The 14371-nt window shown below is 43.2% G+C and overlaps 1 protein-coding gene across 9 annotated transcripts in view; it reads right to left on the reverse strand.

Annotated features, from left to right (window-relative positions):
• rb1 (retinoblastoma 1) overlaps positions 1-14371 on the reverse strand; it is a 456612-nt gene that overhangs the window by 225031 nt on the left and 217210 nt on the right. For all 9 annotated transcript variants that reach the window (XM_070894055.1, XM_070894054.1, XM_070894053.1 and 6 more), the window contains one exon: positions 528-730. In XM_070894055.1, coding sequence (XP_070750156.1) covers positions 528-730 — 203 coding nt within the window. The remainder of the gene's footprint in view (positions 1-527; positions 731-14371) is intronic.

The following is a 14371-nucleotide window of genomic DNA, read 5'->3' on the forward strand; positions in this document are numbered from 1 at the left end:
AAAGAAAAACCTGTTAATACTTTCACTTCAATTTTACGAGTTGAATTAGTGCAACAATGTTCCAAGATAAGTAAAAACTTTTCAAAAGCAATGACCTATAAGTTCCAATATGCAACTTCTACTTGTTTTCTATGTTAGAGTTTAATGTGCAGTTTCAAACCCAATATAGTTCATCATTTTGAAAAGAAAAAAAGTTATACATCTTCAAGACAAAGCTAAACTTTGTATTCAACAGCCTGTCATTTTTAGCTGGTGTCTTCTCATGTTTACTAGTTCTTGACTCCTGATTGCAGTAATCATCATAAGCGGTAATACTCAATATATGAAACCAGTTTTAAAACCTTAGAGCTCTCAAACTTGCACAGAATTTAAAAAAAACATATCTCTGGATTTTTTGGACAACAATCTTTAAAACTGCAAATAGTTATTCACACTTTCCAACAACTACTGGTTTAAAAACAAAATCAGCAAAGTCGCTCCTCGATTTATCATCCTCAACCACAAGTGGAAAAAAAAACATTACTCACTGTCTGCCAGGCAATACACTCCATGATTCGATGTTCACACCTTTCCACATGCTTGATCATCTCTCTGGTTAGATTTGGTTCTGCTTTGATAAAACTCTCAATAACTTTATAAAAGTCATAAGCCTTTATATCAAACACACGAAGGATCCAGGGGAAGGAGAGGTTAGTTTCCGCTTGATTGCCACTCTTCAACGTTACGTTCCCTAAAAACAAAATTAAAAAGAGAGAAAGTTCTATATCCAATAATTCTGTCAAAACCAAACACAAGGTAAATATTTGAAGTTACATGATTCACTTTTGGTATGGTCTTCACTCTTTGAATCTAGTTTAATGTTCATGTAAAATAATGTTATCATTCAAATTGAGGAATGGGGAAGATTACTGGGACACTGTCCCTTTAAGAATCTGACACCTCACTAGCTACTTGGGAATGTGGATTGTCTCTAAATCCGGCTTATCGAAGGACTTGTTGGGATAGGGAGGACAAACTTTTGTTGAACTGCATTCAAAGAACAAGGAATAGTACTGAAGGACAATCCAAATTTATTCCTCATTTATTGAACTTCTACATACAAATACATTATTCTAATGTAATTCATGAAATAGAGATGGGAAGCTCTATTATCTAACTTGGGGTAGATCAGCACCAAAGAACTCCCCATCTTGAACTATCAGATCAAGACATAATGCTGTACAAAAGCATGCCCATCACTCCATATAGATGCCCTAAAAATACAGTGAACAGACCCCTCAGCATATTGACATCCTCATTCGAGGGACCGCCTATGATGATCTCATGAGATTAGCGACATTACCCTACCTGGTGGATCTTGACCTGGTAAAGAATGACTACTATTTAATTTCTTATCAAATGTAACAAATAAGAGACATCCTGGTTCACTGTATGTAGAAAGGGTTTTCACAATATCTCCAGAAAGAAAGCACAAAGTGGTGGATAGCATATTTGACACTGATTCCCAGAATGAAATTAAACTCACATGTAGCTTTGGGAGTTCCCTGTCTGAATGCCAACTATAACATGAATCTATCACAAGGGCACAAAACTCAGTAACTTTGCAAGCAATAATGCAATCTATGTAGTTTTCAATGTAAAGAATTATAAAAGGTAAAACTATGAAGTGCTTTAAACCTCAAGATCAGCACAGAGGACCTCGCATTTTGCAAAAAAAAACTCAATTAAGAATTCCATGGTAAAATTACATCATGTAATTTGGCCTATAACATTCATTGTGGTTAGGTCACACTACAGCAAGGCTGCCCATGGTTAGTTTTAAAAATAAGCATTTTGTTCGTTTTCAGATTTCATAACTTAAGTTGCTGAGCTTTGTGGAGGAAAAAAAGTAATGAGTGAGGAGGAGGTTAGGGCTGCTAATCAGTCTACTTTGGAACAGAAAGCAATTTGATGGCCTGGCTATAAATAATTAACTTTATTGACTGAATAAGTCAATGTTTGTATAATAATGCATCAAAATAGCAATTGACAACCTTTAAATAATAGTGGCAGACATAAAACAGGTTACATATACAATAACACCCCCACCCCGAATCATAGAATGGTTACAGCACAGAAGGCATGTCGAGCCCGTGCCGGCTCTCTGCAAGAGCACTTCAGCTGGTCCCACTCACCCGCCCTTTCCCTGCAGTTCTACAATTTTATTCCCCTTCAGGTACTTATCCAATTCCCTTTTGAAAGACACAACTGAATCTGCCTCCACCACCCTATCAGGCAGTGCATTCCAGATCATAATCACTCGCAGTTTTTCCTCATGTCACCTTTGATTCTTCTGCCAATCACCTTAAATTTGTGTCCTCTGGTTCGCGAGCCTTCCGCCAACAGGAACAGTTTCTCTCTATCTACTCTGTCTAGACCCCTCATGCTTTTAAACACCTATCAAATCTCCTCTCAGCCTTCTCTGCTCTAAGGAGAACCACCCCAGCTTCTCCAGTCTATCCCCATAATAGAAGTCCCTCACCCCTACAACCATTCTTGTAAATCTTTTCTGCACTCTCTCTCGAAGGCCTTCACATCCTTCCTAAAGTGCGGTGCCCAGAATTGGACGCAATACTCCAGTTGAGGCCAAACCAGTGTTTTATAAAGGTTCATCATAACTTCCTTGTTTTTCTACTCTATGGAATGAAGAAATGAAGGAGCTTTTACCACACCGAGTACATGCACTGTTCTGATCATCGAGCCTAGGCTACAGGCAGCAACGCCCAGCCAGAACATCAAGCCCCATCAATTGCTTTTGCAGATACTGATCTTCCCAGCTACATTACATGGCACTATAGCTTTGAAATAAGGCTCTAGTCTGCTGGTGCCAATATATTGGTAGGAATGAATGCACTTTAATTATGGACTTTCTGGTTGGTTCACCCGATTTCCCCCTATAGTATTTTAGCAACTGTTAAAAGTGATGAAACTGTAATATTGCATTTCAGAGTTGTTTGCTGCATAAGGACTTCAAATTCTCATTAATGTGCATAAAAAGTTTTATATGATTAATATCCAGGTCCTTGACATTAAAAATGTGCATTGTCGATGGTTAATCTTGAAATTGTGGTAGACAGTATGACAGTTATTAAAAGCCGACATGTTTGGATATAATGCGATTCAAAAACCAATCGGGCTGTGGTTGCTACACATTGTGCAATAGATGTGGAGATCCATTGTCAACGTATGGCATTAAAAGAGTAAAGGTTACCCTTGCACGAGAGAAATATTTTCCATTTAGTATGTATGTTTTTGAAGCCAATAGGCTACCCAGCCACAAGCAAGAAAACCAACTGGTTAAATTACTTTATTAATTTTCTTCCCTCCTTCTATCAAGGTACCGATTTCTATTGGGGTATCAGTCTGCAAGTACAAATCATCCCATCCCTATACCTTGCCTAAGTGGCTATTCTTCGTTAATGAGCTTACACACAATGGGCCCAAGTTTCGGCCTCAGTTGCTCCTGATTTTTTGGAGCAACTGGTGTAGAACGGAGTATCTTAGAAATTCAAATTCTTGGCATTTAGTTTGCTCCAGTTCGAGTCAGTAAGAACAGTTTCACTTTGGAACAGAATTTTTTTTTCAAAAGGGGGCGTGTCCGGCCATTCATGGCAGCAGATATTCTCTCTGGAGTTAGCAAAGGGCTTAAACTCCCATTATTGAACTGCTTGTTGCATTTATCATAGGCCTCCATCCAGCTTGTTTTGAATCAACTCATCACTTCAAACAGAACACCTGGGTTATTCCATATGAGGCAGATAGCTTTAAAATGCCAGCTGATACTCTATACTATCTGCAGTCATATGCTTATGATGGGATTTGATTTTGCTGAAACTGATGTGTCAGGGCTGACTAAATCCTTTGTTGTTTTTTTAAATATCAACCCTAACAGCCAGACCCATTTATTTGGCCAACCGACTCATTCACAGCTTGGTTATTTTCAAAGGAAAAAAACTCCCCATGATAAATGTAGCCAAGTTTGCTGGATACAAAGATGGATGGGAAAGTAAATTGTGAGGAGGACACAAAAATCTGCAAAGGGATATAGACAGGTTAAGTGAGTGGGCAAAAATTTGGCAGATGAAGCATAATGTGGGAAAGTGTGAGGTTATCCACTTTGGCAGAAAAAATAGAAAAGCAAATTATCATCCGAAAACACAGTCACTTTCCACATGTACGCAGATGACACCCAGCTCTACCTCTCCACCATTTCTGTCGACCCCTGCTTGGTATCTAAATTGTCAGATTGCTTGTCCAACATCCAGTACTGGAAGAGCAGCTATTTTTTCCAATTAAATATTGGGAAGTCCGAAGCCATTATCTTTGGTCCCGGCCACAAACTGCATTCCCTAACCACTGATCCCATCCCTCTCGCTAGCATCAGTCTGAGGGTGAACAAGACTGTTCGCAACTTGGGGGCCATATCTGACCCTGAAATTAGTTTCCAGCCACATATCCACAGCATAACTAAAACCGACTTTTTCTACCTCCGTAACATTGCCCGCCTCCGCCCCTGCCTCAGTTCTTCTGCTGCTGAAACCCTCATTCAAGTCTTTGTTACCTCTAGACTTGACTACTCCAACTCACTCCTGGCTGGCCTTCCACATTCCACACTATGTAAACTTGAAGTCATCCAAAACTCAGCAGCCCGTGTACTAACCCACATCAAGTCAAGATCACCCATTACCCCTGTGCTTTCTGACCTACATTGGCTCCCAGTTAAACGACGCCTCAATTTCAAAATTCTTATTCTTGTTCATGTATCACTCCATGGACGTGCCCCTCCCCATCTCTGTAATCTTTTCAGCCACATGATGTCTGCGCTCGTCAAATTCTGGCCCCTTGAACATCCCTCATTATAACTGCTCAACCATTGGTGGCCGTGCCTTCAGCTGCCTGGGCCCTAAGCTCTGGAACTTCCTCCCTAAACCTCTCCGTCCCTCTACCTCTCTTTCCTCCTTTAAGACGCTCCTTAAAACCTATTTCTAAACAAGCTTTTGATCATCTGCCTTAATTTCTTCTGTGGCTCGGTGTCAAATTTATCTTTGTCTGTAACACTATTGTGAAGCGCCTTGGGATGTTTTACTATGTTAAAGGCACTATATAAATAAAAGTTATCTAAAAGTGTCACATCCACTCATGTCGATGCAATAGAGTGCAGCTCAGAAAAGTGGTTATGACATTGTATCATACACCTAGAATGAGTGAACATAGACGTTTATAGCAAAGGAGGCCATTCAGCTCATGGTCTTATGTGCCAGCTCTTTGCTAGAGCAATCCAAAATTGATCATCCCTGCCCTGCAATCTCCCCATAGCCCTGTATATTCATCTGCTTTAAATATTTATTCAATTTCCACTTTAGAGCCAAGAGTCATGACTAGGCATGGACAATGGTAATATGTCAGATGTCATATATCTTGTTTTTCAGAAAATATTTCATAAGGTGCCTTACTAACGTCTTGCAGCAAAAGCAAAAAAAAGGCCTTTGTCTGGTGATGGTGCAAAAGTGAATAGGAAGCAAAGAGTAATAACAGCTCAAAGAGTGTGTATGTAATTTTGTAAGTTCAAGTCTCAAATAAAAATTGGTGTTGTCTTAATTGTTTCCGGTGCTTCCTTCATAAAAGAAATTAATTCAAGTAATATTCTAACAAGAAAAGATAGATGATTGCAATTGCGGATAAATGAACATGTAGAGATTGATTACAAACTTGAATATAGAAAATGTTGCAGTCTATCCAAAATTGGTGAGATTTCATGAGAAGTAGTTCATGGCCCCCCCCCTGGACAACAGAAGATAAACATAATCCATTTAGGATTGTATGCCCCATTCCTGGATGCATTATAATGTCCAGTATTCAAAGATCTGTCTCCCATTTTCACCACCAAGTCCCCTTGCGATACAAACACAAGGCTAATTATAATTTTATAAATGTTATTGATTCGCATTAGCACAGATTCGTCAGTCAGGACCATTTATACTTAAAATCAAGTTTTTTCACATTCAGAGGAAATGTTCTATGATTCTATGAATGTCCTAGGTACCTCAAACTTTAAAGCTCAGCTCTCACAATGTTGGCTGTTAGAATCAAAGGGCCGAAGTTTCGGGCCGTGCCGAGAACGGCGCAGCCCCGAGCTGGACGCCTGTTCTTCGCGCCCAAAAGTGTGCAGGAAAAAAACTGCGAGATTCTCCGGCTCCTCGGAGCTCTAACTCAGCTTGGCTCGGCACACAGATCACAGCGGGGGGCGGAGCCAGACACTCGCACCGATTCTCTAAGCAGTGGGGGGCGGGTCTAATTCAAATGAGCCAACGTCGTGCCGGCAACCCTGCGCGTGCGCGTTGGAGCGTACGCGCATGCACAGTGTGAAACAAACATTGGCACTTGGCCATTTTTAAAGGGACTGGAGGAAAAGTGAAGATTTGTCTCTTGGACCCCTGGAAAGGCTTGTGATTTAATTAGTGTGATATTTGTGTGTGTGAGGGAGTGCTTTTAGCAGCACTGGTGAATAAATCACCTGCTGAAATCAGTGGGTTCAGCTTTTCACTGCTAAACTTGCAGAACCGGTGCTGCATTGGTGCATGCAAATTAAGAACTGTGTGTTTTGAGAAATAAGAGTGCCAATTCAACTTTGCAATGGATCAGCGTCCACCAAGAACAAAGAATTTCTTGCATGAGGAAGTGGAGATATTAGTCAACGTAATTGAGCAGAGATGGCAGGAGCTAGATACCAGCAACAGAGGTCGCATAAAAATGCCACCAAAAGAAAAGAAGAAACGGTGGAAACAAGTTGAAGATTACTGCGCAGTGGTGCATACCATGAGATCTGGAAGCCAGCGTAAAAAGAAATGGCACGAACTTGGTCAAGTAGTTAGTGTAAATAATATTTCCCATTTTTAATTTAATCGTAATTGTAACCTGGCTATCTGTATGTCCCACCTTGCAGACTGACACACACTGTAAAAAGTTATATTTTACTCTTTGCAGAAGAAATTGGCCCACAACAAAAGGGAGGCAACTCGACAGGAGGAGGCACGCCCAATCTGCATCCACTGACACCCTTGGAACAAAGGGTAGCTGCTATGATGAGTCGTACATGGAGAAATGCAATCAGTACAGCACAAGCTGGGCCCGCACGCGAGGAAGAAAGTAAGTCATGAAAATGCATCGTGGTCCTTTAAATCAACCTGCTGCCTAACATGCTATGTGTGAGCGTACTCATGCCACCCATCCGGCCTCCTCCCTTGCTGTTAAACATTTGACTGTTCTGATGTATTTTGCAGAACATGATGATGATGATGATGATGATGTTGATGATGCTGCTGCTGCTAACCCGGAGGATCCTGAGGGGACAGAACAAGAACCAGTACAACCAGATGTGGACGAACCAGACTGGATGATGGCAGCGATGACTGAAATGTCTGCAGGGGAGAGCTTCCAAATTAATGTTTATGAACCCCCAGCAAGGGGCATCAGAGTTTCAACTCCTAGCATAGGTCTTGGTTCCACCTTCCATGATTTTGATTCCGATGTTGCGGGTCCCAGTGGTGCTGCTGGTGGGGCGGGGGGGGGGGGGGGGGGGGGGAAAGGAGATGGGGGGGGGGAGAAAGGAGATGGGGGGAAAGGAGATGGGGGGGGAGAAAGGAGATGGGGGGGGAGAAAGGAGATGGGGGGGGAGAAAGGAGATGGGGGGGGAGAAAGGAGATGGGGGGGGGAGAAAGGAGATGGGGGGGGAGAAAGGAGATGGGGGGGGGAGAAAGGAGATGGGGGGGGAGAAAGGAGATGGGGGGGGGAGAAAGGAGATGGGGGGGGAGAAAGGAGATGGGGGGGGAGAAAGGAGATGGGGGGGGAGAAAGGAGATGGGGGGGGGAGAAAGGAGATGGGGGGGGAGAAAGGAGATGGGGGGGGAGAAAGGAGATGGGGGGGAGAAAGGAGATGGGGGGGGAGAAAGGAGATTGGGGGGGAAAGGAAAGAGAAGGGGGAGAAAAGGAGAAGGGGGAGGGAGGCTGAACTGGCTGGGCCCGGCTGGGCCCGAGACTTCGGGCAGGGCCCGTCCCCAGCACCAGATTTACAGGTAGGTGGCGTTGGGTCGGGTCGGGTCGGGATCGCGGGTCGGGTCGGGAGGAGCGCGGGTCGGGGTCGGGGGGGTGGTGGGAGGGAGGTCGGTTTGGTTCGGCTCGGAGGGAGGGAGGGAGAGGGAGGTCAGGTCGGGGGGAGGGAGGTCAGGTCGGGTCCAGTCGGGGCGGAAGTGAGATTCGGGTCGGTGTCGGGTCCGGTCCGGAGGCGGGGGGTGGAGTCGGGCCGGTGTCGGGTCCGGAGGGCGGGGGGAAGCGGGAGTCGGGTCGGTTTCGGGTCCGGTCCAGAGGCGGGGGGCGGGAAGCGGGAGTCGGGTTGGGAGGAAGCAGGAGCAGCCTTATTCACGCAGCCCCAGTGGAGGCCATTCGGCCAGGGCTAGGGGCTGCGTGCTTCGGCCCCTCCCACACAGTTTTGGGCGCCTGGAACTACTGCACATGCGTGCCCACTGTAGCGCGCATGTGCAGAGGTCCCGGCACTGTTTTCAGCGCAGGGACCTGGCTCCGCCCCCTACAGCTCGTGCTGGGCTGCGCCGAGCTGCAAACGACCTGCAGGGAGCTGGAGAATCTGGAAGTTTGTTTTAGGCGCACTTTGTGGCGCGAAAAACGGGCGTCCAGGTCGGGACTGCGCCGTTCTAGGCGCGGCTCGAAACTTGGACCCAATAGCCCAACAGTGGATAGCCAAGGGGCTATGGGGAGGAGGAACTTAACACAATCACAATGACTAAGAAGGTGGTACTCAGTAAGATAATGGGACTAAAGGCGGATAAATCCTCTGGACCTGATGGTCTTAAGAGAAGTAACGGCAGGGATAGTGGATGCATTAGGTGTAGTTTACCAAAATTTCCTGGATTTTGGGGCGGACCCAGCAGATTGGAAAACTGCAAATGTAACGCCCCTATTTAAAAAAAGGAGGCATACAAAAAGCAGGAAACTATAGACCAGTTAGAACAACATCTGTGGTTGGGAAAATGTTGGAGTCCATTACTAAAAAAGCAGTAACAGGACATTTGGAAAAACATAATTCAGTCAGGAAGAATCAGCATGGATTTATGAAGGGGAAGTCATGTTTGACAAATTTGCTGGAATTCTTTGAGGATATAACGAACAGGGTGGGTAAAGGGGAACCAGTGGATGTGGTGTATTTGGACGTCCAGAGGACATTTGACAAGGTGCCACATAAAAGGTTACTGCACAAGATAAAAGTTCACGGGGCTGGGGGTAATATATTAGTTAGCCAATCCTCTATCCATGCTAACAGAAAACAGAGAGTCGGAATAAATGGTTCATTCTCGGGTTGGCAATCAGTAACTAGTGGGGTGCCACAGGGATCAGTGCTGGGACCCCAACTATTTACAATCTATATTAACGACTTGGAAGAAGGGACTGAGTGTAACGTAGCCAAGTTTGCTGACAATACAAAGATGGGAGGAAAAGCAATGTGTGAGGAGGACACACAAAACCTGCAAAAGGACATAGACAGGCTAAGTGAGTGGGCAAAAATTTGGCAGATGGAGTATAACGTTGGAAAGTGTGAGGTTATGCACTTTGGCAGAAAAAAAAATCGAAGAGCAAGTTATTATTTAAATGGAGAAAAATTGCAAAGTGCTGCAGTGCAGCCGGACCTGGTACATGAAACACAAAAGGTTAGTATGCAGGTACAGCAAGTGATCAGGAAAGCCAATGGAATCTTGGCCTTTATTGCAAAGGGGATGGAATATAAAAGCAGGGAAGTCTTGCTACAGTTATACAGAGTATTGGTGAGGCCACACCTGGAATACAGCGTACAATTTTGGTTTCCATATTTATGAAAAGATATACTTGCTTTGGAGGCAGTTCAGAGAATGTTCCCTAGGTTGATTCCAGAGATGAGGGAGTTGATTTATAAGGAAAGGTTGAGTAGGGTGAGCCTCCACTCATTGGAATTCAGAAGAATGAGAGGTGATCTTATCGAAACGAATAAGATTATGAGGGGGCTTGACAAGGTGGCTGCAGAGAGGATGTTTCCACTGATGGGGAGACTAGAACTAGGGGGCATAATCTTAGATAAGGGGTCATTCATTTAAAACTGAGATGAGGAAGAATTTCTTCTCTCAGAGGGTTGTAAATCTGTGAAATTTGCTGCCTTAGAGAGCTGTGGAAGCTGGGTCATTGAATAAATTTAAGACCGAGATGGACAGTGTCTTAACCGATAAGGAAATAAGGGGTTATGGGGAGCGGGCTGGAAAGTGGACCGAGTCCATGATCAGATCAGCCATGATCGTATTAAATTAAATGGCGGAGCAGGCTCGAGGGGCTGTATGGCCTACTCCTGCTCTTATCTCTTATGTTCTTAAGAATTTATTTAATTAACTGAATTTAAATTCCCCAGCTGCCGTGATAGGATTTTAACTCATGTCTCCGGATCATATGTCCAGACCTCTGGATTACTAGTCCAGTAACATAACCACTAAGCTACTGTTCCTGACTAACCACTATGCTACTGTTCCCGATGGTATCATCATGATGGGTTACTGCAAAGGTCAACTCCATCAACTGGCCTGATAGAGTGCTTGAGCAGTTTCTCAATCTGTTGACCACAGAACAAATGTGGCAATGAGCACAAGAAAATTGTTAACAACAGATTTCACACTTGCCTATGTGCCGAAAAGAAAGTTTGGATGGTAATATAAAGGTTTTTAAATTATGGAAAAGACAGATGGACGAAAGACTGGTAGTAGAGATTTGTATATATATTCAATTGTAGTCATTGACCAAACTAATTTTACCCATGATTCTCTGTGGGCAAGGAAATGTTAGAGGCTGCTCAAATGTATGCAAAGGCAGTCAAAAAGCAGTTTTGACTAAGCTCAGATATCAACCACAGGCTGCTAGTGAAGATAAAATTGTTAAATAACATGCAGAGTAGAAATCAGAATTCGTTTAATAAAACTAATTACAAAGATAGTTGAACTATAGTTAGCATAAAGAAACATAAAATAAGGCAGATCATTAGAGTTATGGTACCTATCTGATCGATTAAAGTGAGAGAGTCTGGACACCATCGAAGACTAGAGACAGTTTGAAATAGGCCAATGGTATCAGACCGGGTACTGCTTGTTAGGAGTAAGAGAGATAAGGTGAATTCCAGTGAGGTAAAAGAATGTATAACATGGACAAAGGAGGGCTGATGGAAAATTAGTGGAGGCAGGAGTGGCCAAGATACTACCTCGGGTCTAAGTGACAATGGTATTTTGACCACTAGAACCAATTAAAAAAGGTGATTTTGTTAAAAGACCATATATGGATAATGGCCAAACGAACATTTGATAAGAAATTGGTTAAAACATCGATACTCAAAGAATAGCTTCACACAGAGACTACTAGGAGACTAACGAACAGACTGAAGACGATGTCACCTATGTCCAAGAGATTCCAGAGACCAAGGGCTGCAAACTTTTATTCAATTGTCGCCTTTTGTTAAGTATACTATGCTGTAAGTTTAATAAATCTAGATCTATTGCTCAAACATACTGACTGCTGCCTATTGGTGTCTTGTCCAAGAACTTTTAAAAAGTTCAACACAGGTTAATGTTTACAGATAGCAGCACAACGTATTTTCATCTATTAGAAGAAACATAGAAAATTGGTGCAGGTGTAGGCCATTCGGCCCTTCGAGCCTGCACCACCATTCAATGTGATCATGGCTGATCATGCAACTTCAGTACCCCATTCCTGCTTTCTCTCCATACCCCTTGATCCCTTTAGCCATAAGGGCCACATTTTACACCCTTTTGAATATATCTAACAAACTGGCCTCAACAACTTTCTGTGGTAGAGAATTCCACAGGTTCACAATTCTCTGAGTGAAAAAGTTTCTCCTCATCTCCGTCCTAAATGGCTTACCCCTTATCCTTAGACTGTGACCCCTGGTTCTGGACTTCCCAACATCGGGAACATTCTTCCTGCATCTAACCTGTCCAATTCCGTCAGAATTTTATATGTTTCTATGAGATCCCCTCTCATTCTTCTAAATTCCAGTGAATATAAGCCGAGTCGATCCAGTCTTTCTTCATATGTCAGTCCTGCCATCCTGGGAATCAGTCTGGTGAACCTTCGCTGCACTCCAATAGCAAGAATGTCCTTCCTCAGATTAGACCAAAACTGTACACAATATACAAGATATGGCCTCACCAAGGCCCTATACAACTGCAGTTAGACCTCCCTGCTCCTATACCCAAATCCTCTTGCTATGAAGGCCAACATGCCATTTGCCTTCTTCACCGTCTGCTGTACTTGCGTGCCAACTTTCAATGACTGATGTACCATGACACCTCCCCTTTTCCTAATCTGTCACCAGATAGTATTTTGCCTTCCTGTTTTTGCCACCAAAGTGGATAACCTCACATTTATCTACATTATACTGCATCTGCCATGCATTTTCCCACTCACCTAACCTGTCCAAGTCACCCTGCAGCCTCTTAGCATCCTCCTCACAGCTCACACTGCCATCCAGCTTAGTGTCATCTGCAAACTTGGATATTACATTCAATTCCTTCGTACAAATCATTAATGTATATTGTAAATAGCTGGGGTTCCAGCACTGAACCTTGCGGTACCCCACTAGTCACTGCCTGCCATTCTGAAAAGGACCCATTTACTCCTACTCTTTGCTTCCTGTCTGCCAACCAGTTCTCTATCCACGTCAATACATTACCCCCAATAACATGTGTTTTAATTTTGCACACTAATATCTTGCGTGGGACCTTGTCAAAAGCCTTTTGAAAGTCCAAATACACCACATCCACTGGTTCTCCCTTGTCCACTCTACTAGTTACATCCTCAAAAAATTTCAGAAGATTTGTCAAGCATGATTTCCCTTTCATAAATCCATGCTGACTTGGACCGATCCTGTCACTGCTTTCCAAATGTGCTGCTATTACATCTTTAATAATTGATTCCAACATTTTCCCCACTATCGATGTCAGGCTAACCGGTCTATAATTCCCTGTTTTCTCTCTCCCTCCTTTTTTAAAAAGTGGTGTTACATTAGCTACCCTCCAATCTATAGGAACTGATCCAGAATCTATAGAATGTTGGCAAATGACCACCAATGCATCATGAGAAGATAATGCACAATAAATACACTGAAGTCTAGTTAAAATTGAAGACTCCAAGTATGAAAATTTAACTTGTAAATTCCAAGCAGTAATCCTGCATACTGTGCACATAATTTAACCCAAGTGCCACAGTGTTACACTTCCACAATGGGGTCCTTGGTTAAAATTGAAGCCTGATTGCCCAAGATCAATACAGATGAGAGGAGCCATTTGGCCAATCAATCTCATCCTTCCATTGAATCTGAAAATCCTTCCCATTGTCTAATTGCCACCTTAATGACTCAAATTTTTGCTTTCACTATCTCAACCAGAAGATTATTCTAGGCGCTGGTCACTCTGTGAAGTAGTATTTCCTGCCATCAGTCCTGTACTTGTCCTTTTCTAGTATATGGCTCTATCCCCTTATCCTGCAATTGAAATACTGTTCAGGATTAAACTTTTCTATTGCACTTAGTATCTTCTTGTACACCAACTGGTGGAGAACGGACTATCTTAGAAATCGCAATTCTCCACATTTTTTTTTCTGCAGTTCTAGTCAGGTAGAACAGTTCCACTTTGGAACAGAATTTTTTCTTCAAAAGGGGGCGTGTCCGGCCACTGACACCTGATTTCAAAGTTTCCACAGTGAAAACGTATTCCAAACTAACTTAGAATGGAGCAAGTGAAGAATTTTGTAGAACTGAAAAAACCTTGTCTACATATTAAAAAATCAGGCGCAGGTTACAAATTAGGCGTCCAGAACTAGGTGGGGGGGGGAGGGGGGGGGGAAGGGAAGTCATTAAATTCTATAATAAATCCTTATTTATACTTCTACAAATATTATACAAATAAATCCAACCTGAATAAACATTTATAAGCAAAGAAAAGATTAAATAAACCATCTTCCTACCTGTGTGAAAGTGCTTCAGCCACGGAGAATGCTGCAGTCAGCCTCACAAGTTGAGGCATCCGTTCGTTCCCGTGGGGTGGGGGGGGGGGGGGGAGGCTGCAAGATGCCTCAGTGCTGATGTGCTGATGGCAATGTGCTTTTATTAAAAAATGTTCAAAAATTAAACAGCTACAAAGAACTACAAAAATGGCCGAGTGCCAATGTTTCCTTCACACTGAGCATGCGCGAACGCTCCAATGCGCACGCGCAGTGTTGCCGGCAGGAAAAAAACTAAT

Source organism: Pristiophorus japonicus, chromosome 11, assembly GCF_044704955.1.
Source record: "Pristiophorus japonicus isolate sPriJap1 chromosome 11, sPriJap1.hap1, whole genome shotgun sequence".
Taxonomy (NCBI): Eukaryota; Metazoa; Chordata; class Chondrichthyes; family Pristiophoridae; genus Pristiophorus; species Pristiophorus japonicus.